General features: G+C 32.2%; 2 protein-coding genes across 2 annotated transcripts; one reads left to right on the top strand and one right to left on the bottom strand.

Annotated features, from left to right (window-relative positions):
* Positions 1 to 1,742: 1,742 nt before the first annotated feature.
* On the top strand, positions 1,743 to 2,326 carry CBG03646 (the record flags this gene model as incomplete). The annotated part of the gene is made up of 4 exons (XM_002647057.1): positions 1,743 to 1,799; positions 1,930 to 1,987; positions 2,055 to 2,093; positions 2,136 to 2,326. The coding sequence occupies 4 exons, from the start codon at positions 1,743 to 1,745 to the stop codon at positions 2,324 to 2,326; spliced, it is 345 nt and encodes a 114-aa protein (XP_002647103.1).
* A 2,968-nt stretch (positions 2,327 to 5,294) lies between these two features.
* Positions 5,295 to 6,843, bottom strand: CBG03647 (the record flags this gene model as incomplete). The annotated part of the gene is made up of 3 exons (XM_045244439.1): positions 5,295 to 5,414; positions 5,463 to 5,631; positions 6,515 to 6,843. The coding sequence occupies 3 exons, from the start codon at positions 6,841 to 6,843 to the stop codon at positions 5,295 to 5,297; spliced, it is 618 nt and encodes a 205-aa protein (XP_045092452.1).
* Between the last annotated feature and the right edge of the window lie 9,003 nt (positions 6,844 to 15,846).

Here is a 15,846-nt window from a genome sequence, read left to right on the forward strand (position 1 = left end):
CTATGTTTCTCACTGAAAATCCTCGTCCCCCGGCGGCACCTTTTTTTTGAGTTTTCTTCCTTTTCAACGCCGCTTTTCGGGGATTTCGGATTTTCTTTGATTTTTTTCGCAATTATATTTGAAAGATAGATATATTTTACCACATTTTAATGCGATAAAAATTTCTGGTCGGAGTCCCCCTTTAAAGAATTGCTTATCAAGGATTAAAAAGCATAAATAGCAAAATCAAAAAAAACCTTTTCGAAATTTCAGATTCAAATTTTATTTCTGAAAATGAAGAAATTGATTTCAAAAGGCAACACTTCATTTTCAGATTTTCAGCTTCATAAACTAAATCGTTGTCATTTGGGCTCACTATCAGAAAAAAAACAAGGAACAGACGAGAGAAAACTGAAAAAAGAGAAAAAATTCGGTAATTTGATATTGTCGCCGTCCCTTTATTCTCCAAGTGGTTGTGGTTCTTTTTTTTGGAGGATTTTTTCTCGTTTCCTTGAATTCAGAAAACATTCAAAAATCCAGAAAAATCGGATTCTGATAGAAGAGAAATAAGTGAAATATTCAAGTTTTTTTGTATTTCAAAAGTTTAATGACAGGTTTTGTTTATTCTCATTGAAGCATAAATTCACTTTTCTGGAACAACAGATCGACGATAATTCCAAAAAGTTCCAGAATTATAGGAATGAAATTCCGCTAACTCGAGTGGAAAAGGAAAATTCTGAAACTTTGAAAAAAATTGGAATTCTCTGAAATTCTTGAAAAATCGACAATTTCCTTAAGAGCTCTCCGAAAATCTGAAAAGTTGAAAGTTGACGAAATTCCCCAAATCGGAATTACCGTAAAACCTGTATTAGAAGGGCCCCTTTAATAGAAGAACCCTCTAATAGAAGGGCCCTTCGAAAGGGGCTCGGAAAAATAGAAGGGCCCCCTGTAATAGAAGAGCTCCCGTAATAGAAGGGCCCTCTGTGGAAAAGGAACCCCCTTCAAAATGCGTTTTGAAATCACAAAATTTCGGTGCTTTTTCAGTGGAAAATATTCCGGGAACTCCACAATTATATAGAAATTTGGTGAAACTCTATTTTATGAAAATCTTGTTAAATTGGTGAAATTGACAGATTTTCATAAACTTTGAACGAAACTTCGTCGACGTTATCGATTCAAAATTTCGGAAAAAAACTGGTTGGAAAAATAGAAGGTCCACATGTATTTGAAGGGCATCTGTAATAGAAGTGCCCTCCGGAGGTACCTTGGAACAATAGAAGGGCCGGCCCTTATAATACAGGTTTTACAGTATCCGAAATTCCGAAAGTGGAACATTTTCGAAACTCCTTTTGAACTTTACATAATTTCGGAGATATCGAAATTTTCCAAATGTTCCAAAATCCTGAAAGATATGAATTTTCCGAACTTCTAAGAGCGGTAATTTTCCGTTAGAATTGGCTATTTTCCCCCTGAAAGGTTAGGAGTTCAATTGAATAGTTTTTTTTTAGTAAAACTGTTTTTTGATCTTTCCATAAATTCTGACAATGGTTTCTATAGAATTCTGACCACACACCGGACAACAGCTGAGCTGCAAAAGACAGTTGTTGTCCATATTCGAAGTGATCCACTTTGCATAAAATTTTTTGACAATGGATTCAATAGATTATATGCAGGATCAGTGACCAGTGGTCCCTGACCATAATTTTATTAAAAATGAATCAATATAAAAAGGGATCCATGAAAGCTAAAATATCATTCTCAACATGAATTTTCAAATTCTTCTCATCCTTTCACTCGTTGGATTCGGAGCAGCTGGCCTAGTAGGATTCTGAAAAAAAATCTTTAAAAAATGAACAAATTCATTTTCAGCTTCCAGACGCAATTACTGGGTTATTCGGAGGCAAAGTACAGTTATAATCTGGAATAAAAATTAAGTTTTCTGTTTTTCAGAACAATTCGCTCGACGGGCTTGACTCGGAATTGAAGGCCGAACTTGAAGGAAAATATAGTAAGAAGAAAATTTAAAGATTTTGTTGGAATTCAAGGAATGTTATACTAAATCGAACGATTTTCAGAAAAACTTGGAGAATGGGTGAAAGAGAAAATCGAGCAAGGTGAGATTTTGTTGACTTCCCCGCAAGTATTGTATTTTTCAGGACTTGAACCTGGAAAAGACAAACTTTCGAATGTCAAAGTGATTGCTAGAGAAATTGTTGATCACGGTGTGGACGAATCCAAAGATGTAGCAACAGAAGCATCCGACTTCCTTCGTCCATACAAAGCGGATTTGGGAGTTTTGTATGGCGAAGTTAGGGCAACCCTTGAAGAAGTACTCAAAATCAATTAAATTTTCCTTGTTCTTGAAATTGGTGTAATTAACTTTGTTGTAATATAAAAGCTCTTCAGAATTTTTTCTAAAATGTCTCTTTTGACTTTGAGTCAATGTATCTTGGTTGTTTTACAATAGATCTCAACGCTTTTAAGTACTAAAATTTTTGCCTTGAGTCAGCAACATTTCTTTAGTTGACAATTTTTTGATAACTCAAAGAGGAAACGAGATAACTAGGACAAACGGAAGATCTTTAAAGGAGAAAAATAGCGTTTGAGAAAAAAATGAAGAAAAAACGTCTTGAATTATAGAAAAAAAAACTACGTGGATTGATTTTGAAACCTATGACCCTCGATGGCCCATTGACCTCAGGAAGGTTACTATAAAGGAAGAGGGAAATGGAGAGAAGAATCAGTTCTCCCTTCTCTGAGACCCAGAGAGGGGAGCCGGAGAAGGGATCCGGGTCCTGGATCCTGGGTCATAACCCAGGTCTCTATTTCTGGGTCATGACCTAGATTTCAATTTTGGGTCGTGATCCAGTTTTCTATTTTCGGGTCATGACTTAGATTTCTATTTTCGGGTCATGACCTAGATTTCTATTTTTGGGTCATGACCTAGATTTCAATTTTGGGTCATGTCCAAGTTCTCAGTTTTTGGGTCATATCCAAGTTTTCAGTTTTTGGGTCATGTCCTAGATTTCAATTTTTTTGGTCATGACCTAGATTTCTATTTTCGGGTCATGACCTAGATTTCAATTTTGGGTCATATCCAAGTTTTAATTTTTTGGGTCATGACCTAGATTTCTATTTTCGGATCATGACCTAGATTTCTATTTTTGGGTCATGACCTAGATTTCAATTTTGGGTCATGACTTAGGTTTCAAATTTTGGGCCATGAACCTGATTTTTATTTCTGGGTAATGCCCTAGATTTCCATAAAATGAAGAAGATGTTCTGAAATTCCAGAACTCCCAATAGTAGAGGTTTTTCCGGATTGCTGAAATTCCGATTTTCAAAATTTCGAAAATATAGCATTGACAGACATTCTCAGCATCAACCGTTAATAGCAAAATATTCCGGAAAATCGTACAAATCTGTTTAAGGAACCCGTGAAGCTCCAGAATTTCTATTGATGCGGTCGTTGGCGTGGGATCAAAATAATAACAAAAACGATCATAATAATTCTCAGCAGCTTCTGAAAGAATTCAAAAAGGATCCAAAAACACAAAAAAATATTCGGATGCTTTTTTGTTGCATTCCTAAGACGCCCTGTGCATTTTATTGTCATTTTTATTTTTGAAAATTGCTGAATTTATTTTTTTTCTTGTAAAAAAATCTGGAAAAAAATAATTAAATTCAATCTGATAGTCATTTTGAAAATAAGAGGAACTCCCCAGAGACTTTTGATGAGAGCAAATGATTTTATTTTGCTTTTCAGAGTTATAAAATTTACTAGAACTTCAGTTATTCTAAGTTTTTACAGATTTTCGGCAAAACTCAATTTTCACAGTCGAATTCAAAGTTTCCAAATGTTTAGAATTTCTGAATTTCTGTGTTTTTCGAATATTTAAACTTTAAAGATTCCTAAGATTCTTGGAATTCATGACTTTTTGGTTTTTCAAATCTCTGAATTGCTTCTGTTCTCGCAAAAGTTCTCGTTGTTTCATTGCTCATTTTTAAGGATTACTGTAGCTGCTAGTACTAACAGACTCAATTAAACTCACTTAAAATCTTTTAAATGATTTTGAAATCATTTTCCAGGAAGCTTAACTAAAAAAAAGGTTGATCTTTTAACGTTTAAAGAACATAATCCTCTCTTTTTTCCCCTTTTTTCTTCCAGAATTTTCTAGAATTTTCTAGAAATTTCTTCAGTTAATTGCTGACTAATCCAGTTTCTTGTAACTCATTTTCTCGTATTTTCCATGATTTTGCTACTTTTCTTTGTTTTTACAGGTGGAATTTCGATTTTTGACTCAGAACGGTTCCAGTAAAAACGAGAAACGAAAAATATTTGAAAATTAAGAAAACAAATGTGACGATGACTTTTATTTCTGATTTTTGTTGCCAATTTTTTAGGAAAAAATTAGTTTTTTTTCATATTTTTGGTAATTTTTAAAATTTTGAAGTTTTCTGATTTTTAGGATTTTTTAAATTTTCTGAAATTCAAAAATGTTTAAGTTTCTGAATTTCTAAGTTTCTGAATTTCTAAGTTTCTGAATTTCTGAATTTCTGAATTTCTGAATTTCTGAATTTCTGAATTTCTGAATTTCTGAATTTCTGAATTTCTGAATTTCTGAATTTCTGAATTTCTGAATTTCTGAATTTCTAAGTTTCTGAATTTCTAAGTTTCTGAATTTCTGAATTTCTGAATTTCTGAATTTCTGAATTTCTGAATTTCTGAATTTCTGAATTTCTGAATTTCTGAATTTCTGAATTTCTGAATTTCTGAATTTCTGAATTTCTGAATTTCTGAATTTCTGAATTTCTGAATTTCTGAATTTCTGAATTTCTGAATTTCTGAATTTCTGAATTTCTGAATTTCTGAATTTCTAAATTTCTGAATTTCTAAATTTCTGAATTTCTAAATTTCTGAATTTCTAAATTTCTGAATTTCTGAATTTCTGAATTTCTGAATATCTGAATTTCTGAGATTCTAAGCTTTCTAGATTCTAAGATTCCTAGATTCTTGGATTCTTGGACTAATCCAGTTTCTTGTAACTCATTTTCTCGTATTTTCCATGATTTTGCTACTTTTCTTTGTTTTTACAGGTGGAATTTCGATTTTTGACTCAGAACGGTTCCAGTAAAAACGAGAAACGAAAAATATTTGAAAATTAAGAAAACAAATGTGACGATGACTTTTATTGACTTTTACAAATGACTTTTACAAATGTCTGAATTTCTGAATTTCTGAATTTCAGAACAAAACAAATGTTTATAAAATTCTCCTTTATTAAAAAATTCAAAACACCAATTCCAAGATTTTCCTAACGTTCTCCAGGGGTCACAATCGCTCCATACGGCTTATCATCCTCTTTTGGAATCACAGCTAGCAACGGTGAAAACGCAATGTCCTGCATTTCACTATCTACTTCTTCTACCGTATCCTAAATGTAGTTTGTAGTCTCTTTTGTAGTTTGTAGTTTGTAGTTCACCTGACAATTCGCATCATCCCCATTCTCTCCCGGTGCCATTTGTCCATTCATCAGAGCTTTCATATCGGCATGAGACATTAATTTGGTGAGTTGAGCATTCTCCAAAAATTCCGTTTTATCGTTATTGATTGACAACTCCTCCCGATCGATTTGGCCATACTTGTAGGCTCTTGTCTTTTTACGATTAGCTCCAGAAAGTGCAGCAGGGCTGGAAAATGTAAAATTCGGATTTTCAGATTTTAAATGTATCCATTTTTTGCCGAGTTACAGCCGTTTTAAGTTGGTGGCCAAGAACCAAAACAAGCTTAGTCTGGATTACGAAGGATGAGGGAAAATAGGTCAAATTTCACCTTAATGAGTTTCTACTACAGTAAGGAAAGATTACAATTTTCAGATTTGAAAAATCTAAATTTTGAGCTGAGTTACAACCATTTAAAGTTGGTGGCCTAGAATTCCACAATTCTAGGCTATTGGTCACAAAACGTCATATCTCGGTTTAGAATAGACATTTTTGGGTTTTGAAAACGGCCTAATGTCTTGGTTTTCTAGGCCAGCAAATTTAGATTTTTGGACAGGCAAAAATTTTTTTTTTACTTTTTTAGTGGAAAATAATCAATTTTGGTGTTCTACAAAAGTATTTCAAAAATTTTAGATTTGCCTGAAATTTTCAGATTTTAATAATCAAGACAAGAGCTTTATTTTGGTAGTTGACAATTTTTTTGTAAAATTTCAACCAAGTGAGATAAGCTAATTTAAAGTGGTCAAGCTCTTATTTTTGGGAAATTTGACCGTTTTTTGATTTAAAACAGCATATCTCATCAGAATGGAATTCGCCAAAAAAGTTATCAATTAAAAAATTGAAGCTCATGTTTTGTTTAGTATAATCTGAAATTTTCCGACAAAGTGAAAAATTCTGGACCGCTTTTGTAGGACACCAAAATTGATTATTTGCCAGAAAAAAAAAGTCAAAATATGAAGTTTTCCAGAGTACTGTAACTCGGCTCGAAATTTACATTTAAAAAATTTTTGAATTGTTAGAGAATTAGTAAAACCTAACTAACTTTGCACAATTCGGTCTGAAAATGCTGGGTCTCTTTGGAGGATCCTTATGAACTTCTGGTTTCTGCACTTCCACTTTTTTCTCCTCTTCTACCGGTGGCACCTCTTCTTTTTCCGATTTCTGTGGTTCTGGTTCTTCTGGCTTCTCGGGAATCTTCTCCTCCACTTTTACTGGCGTCTTCTTCTTTGCGAAGTTGGGCATTTTAAATTTTTTCCCGGGTTTTTTGCCATTTTTCGAACCCTTTGTGTTCTTTCCATCATCCGATCCTCCCGATTTTGAATCTTTTGGTGCATTTTTGACAGCTCTTTTTGTGATACACATTGTCTCTCGTTGATACCGATTTTTTGGATTTCAAAAATCTTTCTTTTTAGAGATGAAGCAGACTTTTGAATACCTACTTTGAAAACTGACTACGATTGTTTGCTGGTTTTCAGAGAAAAGCTGAAAATACGTGGAAGAAAAATTTAGAACGTTTTTTTGAATTTTTGACGTTGGACCTAGAAAAAATCGCTAACTTTGATGATAATTGATTTCAGAAATTCAGAAATTCTGAATTTCTTAAAATTTGATATTCAGCGATTTTGGGACTTTCTGGGATTTTAAGATTCGGATATTTTGAAATTCAGGAGTTCTGAGATTCTGAGATTCAGAAATTCAGAAATTCAGAAAATCAGAAATTCAGAAATTCAGAAAATCAGAAATTCAGAAATTCAGAAATGCAGAAATTCAGAAATTCAGAAACTCAGAAATTCAGAAATTCAGAAATTCAGAAATTCAGAAATTCAGAAATTCAGAAATTCAGAAATTCAGAAATTCAGAAATTCAGAAATTCAGAAATTCAGAAATTCAGAAATTCAGAAATTCAGAAATTCAGAAATTCAGAAATTCAGAAATTCAGAAATTCAGAAATTCAGAAATTCAGAAATTCAGAAATTCAGAAATTCAGAAATTCAGAAATTCAGAAATTCAGAAATTCAGAAATTCAGAAATTCAGAAATTTAGAAATTCAGAAATTCAGAAATTCAGAAATTCAGAAATTCAGAGATTCGGAAATTCAGAAAGTCAGACAGAGATTCTTAGATTCTTAGATTCTTAGATTCTTAGATTCTTAGATTCTTAGATTCTTAGATTCTTAGATTCTTAGATTCTTAGATTCTTAGATTCTTAGATTCTTAGATTCTTAGATTCTTAGATTCTTAGATTCTTAGATTCTTAGATTCTTAGATTCTTAGATTCTTAGATTCTTAGATTCTTAGATTCTTAGATTCTTAGATTCTTAGATTCTTAGATTCTTAGATTCTTAGATTCTTAGATTCTTAGATTCTTAGATTCTTAGATTCTTAGATTCTTAGATTCTTAGATTCTTAGATTCTTAGATTCTTAGATTCAGAGAATCTTAGATTCAGAGAATCTTAGATTCTTAGATTCTTAGATTCAGAGAATCTTAGATTCAGAGAATCTGAGATTCTTAGATTCTTAGATTCAGAGAATCTTAGATTCAGAGAATCTGAGATTCTGAATGATTCTGAAATTCTGAAGTTTTGAGTTTCTAAGATTCTGGGATTCTGAGATTCTTAAATTTTGGATTTTGTGAATTTTGGATTCTGAAATTTCGAAATTCTGATATTCTGAATTTCAGGATTTCGAAGGTCAGAGCAAAAACTCTGAAAGTTTTCAAGAAATCCACGGAAGTTCGAAAACTTCTATTTTATGGAGTTTCGATAAATTTTGAAAACTAAAAAATGCGAAATTTCAAAAAATAAGATTCGATGATTCTAAGGTTTTAGCATTTTAGCTTATTTTATTACCAGTCGGTTTACGCCTCCTGTCGGGGGCTCAACCTCCTGGCTTCCGCTTTCTGTATCTTACAATTTAATTTCTAATTAAAAAATTTTCGATTTTCCGAATTCAAATTTCCAAACTACTGAAAAAAAGATTTTTTATGTTCTGAACTCCGGAGTATGTGAACTCCTGAAGTTGCAAATTTTTTAATTTCCTGAAGTTGCAAATTTTGGATAACTAATGTCAGGTTTACTAAACTTTCTGTTCTCCGAAAATTCTGAATTTCGAAATTTTCGAATTTTGAAAAACAGTCGGTTTGTGCCCCTCCGGGCTGAGCCTCCTGGCTCCCGCTTACAGTACCCGTTGTCTTATAGACAGGTTTTGTCATTTTTCCAGGGACTATTTTTTCATGGTCTGTTAGGAAATTTCGAAATTCGATATTTTGGTTATTCAGAATTCCTAGAATTCGGAAAGTCGGAAGTAAGAAAAAATACGGAAATTGAAAAATAAGACACTCGCAAGTTCAGAGATTAGTAAATTTTAGAAAATCAGATGTAGGAAAACATTAATTTTGAAATCTAGAAAAGTGTTTCAATCTGTATGTCTCAAATACCCAAATTTTGGTATATCAAATTTTAAGGAAGCGGCAAATTCAGATTTTTGCATACTTACTAAAGGGGCTGGCCTGAAACGGCCCTGTTCGCAAAATTTATAGAATTTCGAAAAAGTTTAGAATCGAGAATTTGAGAACCTGAAAAATTAGAATTCAGAAATTCAACTTTTCGAAACACAGTCTCGTCGAAAAGTTTTTGGAACTTCGGAAAATCGGAATTGTAGATTTCAGAATTCGAAAACTCTAAATTTCGAAAATTTAGACATTCCGAAAATTGAAAACCTGAAATGTTGGAAAATCTTAATCTTTGAAATTTTTTGGCATATTCGGTGAATAAGATCTCAGAAATTTATATATTCCAAAATTTGAAAGATATGAAATTTAATTCGGAAATTTTAAAAATTATTCTGAATTCTGAAAAATCGATTGATCAGAAAGGGCGCTGTCATTTTCCCTCCCATTCTGTTTCTTTCTTTTTTTTTCCTTTTATTTTCTTTCCTTTCCACTGTTTCAGAATTTTTTCTTCCTTTCAAATCTTTAAAATCCATACTAAAAGAATATTTCCACAAAATCCTTTCTCTCAGAAATAGTGTGGATAAGAAAAAAATTTGGGCGGTTAGACGGAAAAGAAGTGAATATTTCTTCAATATTTTTCTAAAAATTTCCATTGTAGAAATAGAAGAACGTCTCCAGAAGACGTCAGACACAAAATTTCGATGGAAAATACTGGAAATCCAAATTTCAAAAGAATCGAAATTTAATAAAATTGAAAATTTCGACATCCAATAATCCAAAATTTCCGGAATCTGCGGGTTCAAAAACATCTTCCGATATCCATTATTTTCCCTTTTCGTCCTCTCAAAATATTTTCCATTTTCTCAGAAAATCTAACATGTTTCGTGTTTTGTTTTATCCCAAAAATATTTCTCCCATGTATCTAAAAATGTTTGGAACTCTAGAAGACGTGACGAATTTCAGAATTCAAGGATTCTGATTCTGAAGATGACGAATTGTTTACTGCAAAAATACGCCCACTGAAAATGTTTTATCTTTTTAAAAAAATCTAAATTTTAAATGACTTTTTTTCATTATGTGGGTACTAGACTATACTAGATTTTCGCTTCATTATGTGTTTTGAATTCTACAGATTTTAAATTTAAAAATTCAGAATTCTAGATATTCAGAATTAAAGGATATCAGAATTTGAAAAATTCGAATTTTCAATTTTATTAAATTTCGATTCTTTTGAAATTTCGATTTCCAGTATTTTCCATGACGTCTTCAAAATTGAAATAATCTGGCCCACCTTTTTTCCGAATCGAACAATCTGAGTACCTCTTGCTAAACTCGGTGACGCGAAATCTTCCAAAAAATCCGTAGATCAGAAGGAAAAAAATCCCGCCTAGTCTAGTCAGATTTACCAAAATTTTGCTCTGACCCAGAGCATTTTTGAATGTGTCATCCGAATGTTTTTTTCTGATTTTTGGGATATCCATTTCTTTAATTCTATTGACGACATTCATTTAAATATTTGGTCATTCTATTTTTTTCTAGTTCGTTCAATCTGTGATTCTTGACATTTTATTGTATCTTCTTACTATTAAATCATATAACACTATTTTTTGGATTTCATTCATTTATTTCATAACAAAGTTCACTTTTTGCTTTAGTTTTTTATAAAAATAATTTTCGAATTTCTCGTGCCTAGAACGGTGTTCCAAAATCTCCAGTATATACAGTTTGAGCAGAGTTACAACCATTTCAAGTTGGTCACCTAAAAAATCAAAAGATAGGTCAGTTCAGTTCTTTAACTAATTTATGTTGTTAAATTTATGTTGTTTTAAAGATGAAGCCCCAATTTTCAGATCTGAAAAATCTTCATTTTAAGCCCATTTACAACCGCTTGAAATTGGTGGCCTAGGATTCCACAATTAGGCAGTTGGTTACAAAACGTCATATCTTGGTTTAGAAAAGATCCCTAGTTTCTAGGTTTTTTAAGCCATAGAATTAGAAATTCGGAAATTTCGAAATTTAGAAATTTCTGAAATCATCAGTTTTGATTTAACAAAAAATCACATAAAAACTGTTTTTAAAAGTTTTTCAGAATTTTTGAAATAATTTTTTCTTACAAAATTTTTTTTTATTATTTATCCCTCATTATCATGGGTTATTTCAAAAAAAAACCAATCTCAAAATAGAAAAGAAAAATTAGAAATCCGGAAATACCCGGAAATATTACGAAAACAAGCATTTTTCCGAGGGCGGATGATCTATTTACAAGATGCGTAAAATAGGATAAAGATTATGTTTTCTTACTTTTTGCAGATTTTTTTTCTATTTTCCAAGATCGAACTTTTTCTTCTCTGTGACGAAATTTCAACAAAGAAAAAAGTAAATCTGAGATTATCATGGAAGATATTTTAGGCCAGATTCCCCTATTTTTATGACATCTTGCAAGGATTTTCTGGCTATATTTTTAATTTCGAACAAATGTTTTTGGTCATAAAATTGCAATTTTTGAATCAATTTTTCTCGGCTCCTGTAAGAGATATCAAACAGTTGTCAACTGATAAAATATTACTGATTTTATGATAAACAATTAATCAGTTACCTCTATCTGATATCTCTCACAGTAACCGAAATAAATTGAGTCAAAGTTAAGGGGGGGGGGGGGGGGGGTTTGTAATACCTGTTTTTAAAAAGAGCCCTTACTTTAATCCAATTTATCTCGGCTTCTACAAAAGATATGAAAAATTGATCTACTGATAAAATGTTACTGATTTTATGATAAATAATCTATTAGTTGAAAACTTTTTGATATCTTTCAAAGGAGCAGAAATAAATTGAGTCAAAGTTGAGACTGTAAGGGCTACTAACCTGCGATAAAAGAGTTCCCTTTTTGACCAAATTTATCTCGGTCACTGTGAGAAATGTCAAAAAGTTATTACTGATAAAATATTTATCATAAAATTTGATACATTTTATTAGTTAGCAACTTTCTGATATCTCTCACACAAACCAAGATAAATTGGGTCAAACTTGATAATTAAGGGTTTTTGGTTATTTTGGAAATTATGATGATTTTGGTGTCAACATCAACGACTTACTGACCTGAAATCGTCATCAAAATATCCAAATTTTCATATTTTTTCGGTTTTTTCATGAACATTTAAAAATCAAATGTATCCCTTTCAAATGTATCCCTTTCAACTTCATTCCCCTTAAGCTTCCTTGATATTATTTTAATGTACTACTAAATGAAGTGCATCTCATGAAATTGAAGAGATGAAAAAGAATTGAGATGGTGTTTAAGATAACGAAGGGACTATAGTAGTTGCCTCCCCTCATTAATTTCCGTTCTAAAATGCCATCGATGGGGTGTAAAAACATGTGAGATGGGGAGGAGGGACCACCATGTGATTGATCTCTTTTTTTTTTTCTCTATTCGTTGTTTTTAGATGACTAGCCTTCTGGATCTAGAACTCTGAATCCTAAGCTTCAGTAAGAGAAAATTCCGTTTTTATCACTCGCAGAATTCTGAATTTTGCTTTTGAGAGAATCGATTTAGATCCTGAATCCTGAACTATGAAACCTAATTTGTGAATCTCAGACCCCAGACATTTGTAGGATTTGTGAGTAGTCTATGGTCCAGAATCTAGAGCCATCAATCCTATATTTTAAATTTCAAAAGTTGAACATTTCAGAAAAAATCTAGAAAATCCAATTTTCAAGATTGCTCAGAATCTGTAGTTCAAGATTTCAGAATCTCCTAGAAAAGCCCTGAAAATTCAGATTATATGTTTTTGTTTTTTATCCAGAATTTTCGATCTGCATAATCTCCAAAAAACCACCATCCGGTTTCCGATGGATATTAGTGACGAACCATTATTAATTTTTATTCGTTCTGATGAAAAAAAAGTCCGAAAAATGTTTCTTGCAATTTTATTGAAATTCAGAAATTCAAAATTCCGGATATCCAGAGCATTTCGAAATTCCAGAAAATTTAAAAATTCTTTTTTTTTTGAAACTAACTTTCTGCATGTTATCTTTTTCTGGGAACCATTTCATCATTATTCCCAGCTATTTTTTTGGACCATAACACATTTTCCCAACTAAATTCTATGATCGAAAACATATCATTAATCACTCTCTCTCTCTGTATCCCTTAAAAATTCATGAAAATTCTCTTTTTGCGCCCACCCAAATTTTTTTTATTCAAGAAAATTTTCGTTCCCATTTTTTCTTAGACTTTACGATAATCAATCTCAGACTCCCGTCTACTTCCCCGTCCTACGCGAAAAAATCTTGTATTAAAGCTTCCATTTAAAAGTTCATGAAATTCTAGACATTCAAAAATTCTAGTTCAAAGTCACATGATTCAAAATTTCAAAAATGCATTGTCCTAAAAAAATGATGTTCTCAAATTTCTTGTATTTATATATTCTGACATTTTCCATAATGAAAAAAAATGTGCTCTTTGAGCCCCTTGTGATGTTTTTGGCACCCGGAAAATAAATTTGGGGGGAGAAAATGTTGTTTTTGGCTTTGTTTCTTCCTGGATCTTAATTTGGCGCAAAGAAGGATTCTGAAGGCTTTTTACTGATTTTTGAGAGAGAAAAACTTCAAATTCGAGGGTTTCAAACTATCTAGACAGCAGCAACCGCCCTCTATTGCTAAAAAAGACATGATTCATTTGATTTTTTATATATTTTTGTAGAGACCAAGCTTCAAAGTTTTCCATGCCATTTTCACTATATCCACCTGTCCTCTCTTATATTTTTGATATGTTTTTTTCAGAATTTTTACTTTCATCTGTTCCTTTTTTTTAGTCATATTTTACTCATGTTCTAGTCTAGTTTTATATTCACTTCTTATATTTTATTTTTCCATTTTTGTAGGCTTCGCACCCCTACCCTCATACTTTGACCTTAATTATCTCGGCTCCTATGAGAGATATCAAAAAGTGGTAAACTGATGAAATGTTAATCATAAAATGTTAAACATTTCATCAGTTATAAAAGTTTTGATATCTCTTACAGTAACCGAGGTAAATTAGATTAAAGGACGCTCCCAGAGAATATGAGGTGCCACAACTCATGGCATCTACTTTGACTCTTTTTATCTCATGTCCTGTAACGGATATCAAAAAATAGTCACCTAACAAAATGTTTATCATGAAATCAGTTATATTTTATCTATTGATGACTTTTTGATATCTCTTACAGTAACCGATATAAACTGACTCAAAGTTGGAAGTTAGGTGGATCCTTCGATTTGGAGGGTTACGGTATTGTCGAATTAAAAAAAGTGATACCTGAGAATTTGAAAACTTTTGCTTTTTTTGATCTACGAAAAAATGCGGCAAAAACGTATTATATCAGAATTTCGGCTCGTTCGAGCTACTTTCGCGTCTTAGTTTAGTTTTTGCTGAAAAATAGATTCTGGAGATGCTGGCGATCATTTTTATACCAAGAAATCAAAATTTTGTTCAGAAAATCCCACTAAATTCACATAAATAAATTTGTTATCTACAGTATCCGTTTTCGCTCCGCCCCCTCGTAAATCGACACGAGCGCCGTCTCCGAGATTTTCAGGTGTCACTTTTTTTAATCCGACAATAATTGGGATCGAATTACAAAAGGCTTTCTTAACTTTTCAAAGTTCCCAGCAAATGTTGACAGTAAAAAATCTTTATAATTTTGAAGTGTGTATTGAAAAATTCAATTACCAGCAAAATGCAAGTGAAAAAATTGTTTCAAGTGTCTAGCCAGTCAAAAAATCTATTTTTTTCGATTTTTTGGAGAGTCAGAAACCACTTATTGTTGTTTGCTTCTATTTTTACTTATAATCGTTTTCCATGAAACCAATTTCCCAAGCTGTCCGGAAGTACCCATTATTTTAAGACCCCCCCAAAAAGTGTTTTCCGGAATAATCCAATACCCCTGTCTTCTGATGAGACCACATATCAAACTAGACCAACACCAGCAGTACTAGGATCTAAAAATTCTGCATCATTTGTGTATTCTCCTGCACCATCATAATATCCACATCATCATTTTCCTTTTTCATCATCCCAATTTGTAATTCCGCCTTCTCCATCTTGTCTATAACTTTGGCTCTTCTTTTGAATAGTAGGAGAAGCTCACTGATCCCATATTTTGTACTGGTCACTACTAGGGGGAGACAACATTTTCATATTCAATTTAGTTTGGAATTCCTAGTTTATTCTAATTGCCGCTTTTCTGATAAGAAGGTCTAAGCCTAAGCCTATATCAATAGCGCAAGCCGCGCCTGAACCACCCTACTAATTAGAGCTCAATTATCTCGGCTCTTGTAAGGGGTATCCAAAATGAGTCAACTGATAAAATGAGTCAACTGATATCATATTAACAAAAACATTTTATTAGTTTACAAAATCTTGATATCTTTTTTAGGAGCCGAGATAATTGAGCTTTAAGTTAAATTTTGTTAAAACGCTTACGTTAGCTCATCAAGTTCTAGAATCTTCCGTAAACCGAAATTTTGAAGATTTTTTTTAAATTTATAATGTCCACCAAGATATTTAGAATTTAAAAAATTTGAAAAAAAAATACACTTCCTACCAAAAATTAGTACGAAATTACCATTTCGCCTGAAAATAGTGAGTTAGGCTGTTCTTCAAGCTGTGACCGCGCGCACAATCTTTAAAGGAGCATAACTCAAACACTACGGTACCTAGAAAAACGTTGCTGACTATCAAAATGTGTAAAATTTTTACACATTTCTCTAGTTGACAACTTTTTTGGAGCTGCTGTAGCTCTTGAGATATGCGTCTTTGAAGATTGTACGCACTCTGAAGCCCCAAAGAGGAGAGGGGGATATCCTTTTTTAAAGGCGCATTTCTCAAAAAGTATGGTAGTCAGCAAAAAGTAGCAAACTACAAAAAGGGG

Source organism: Caenorhabditis briggsae (assembly GCF_000004555.2).
Source record: "Caenorhabditis briggsae complete genome, chrIII, whole genome shotgun sequence".
Taxonomy (NCBI): Eukaryota; Metazoa; Nematoda; class Chromadorea; order Rhabditida; family Rhabditidae; genus Caenorhabditis; species Caenorhabditis briggsae.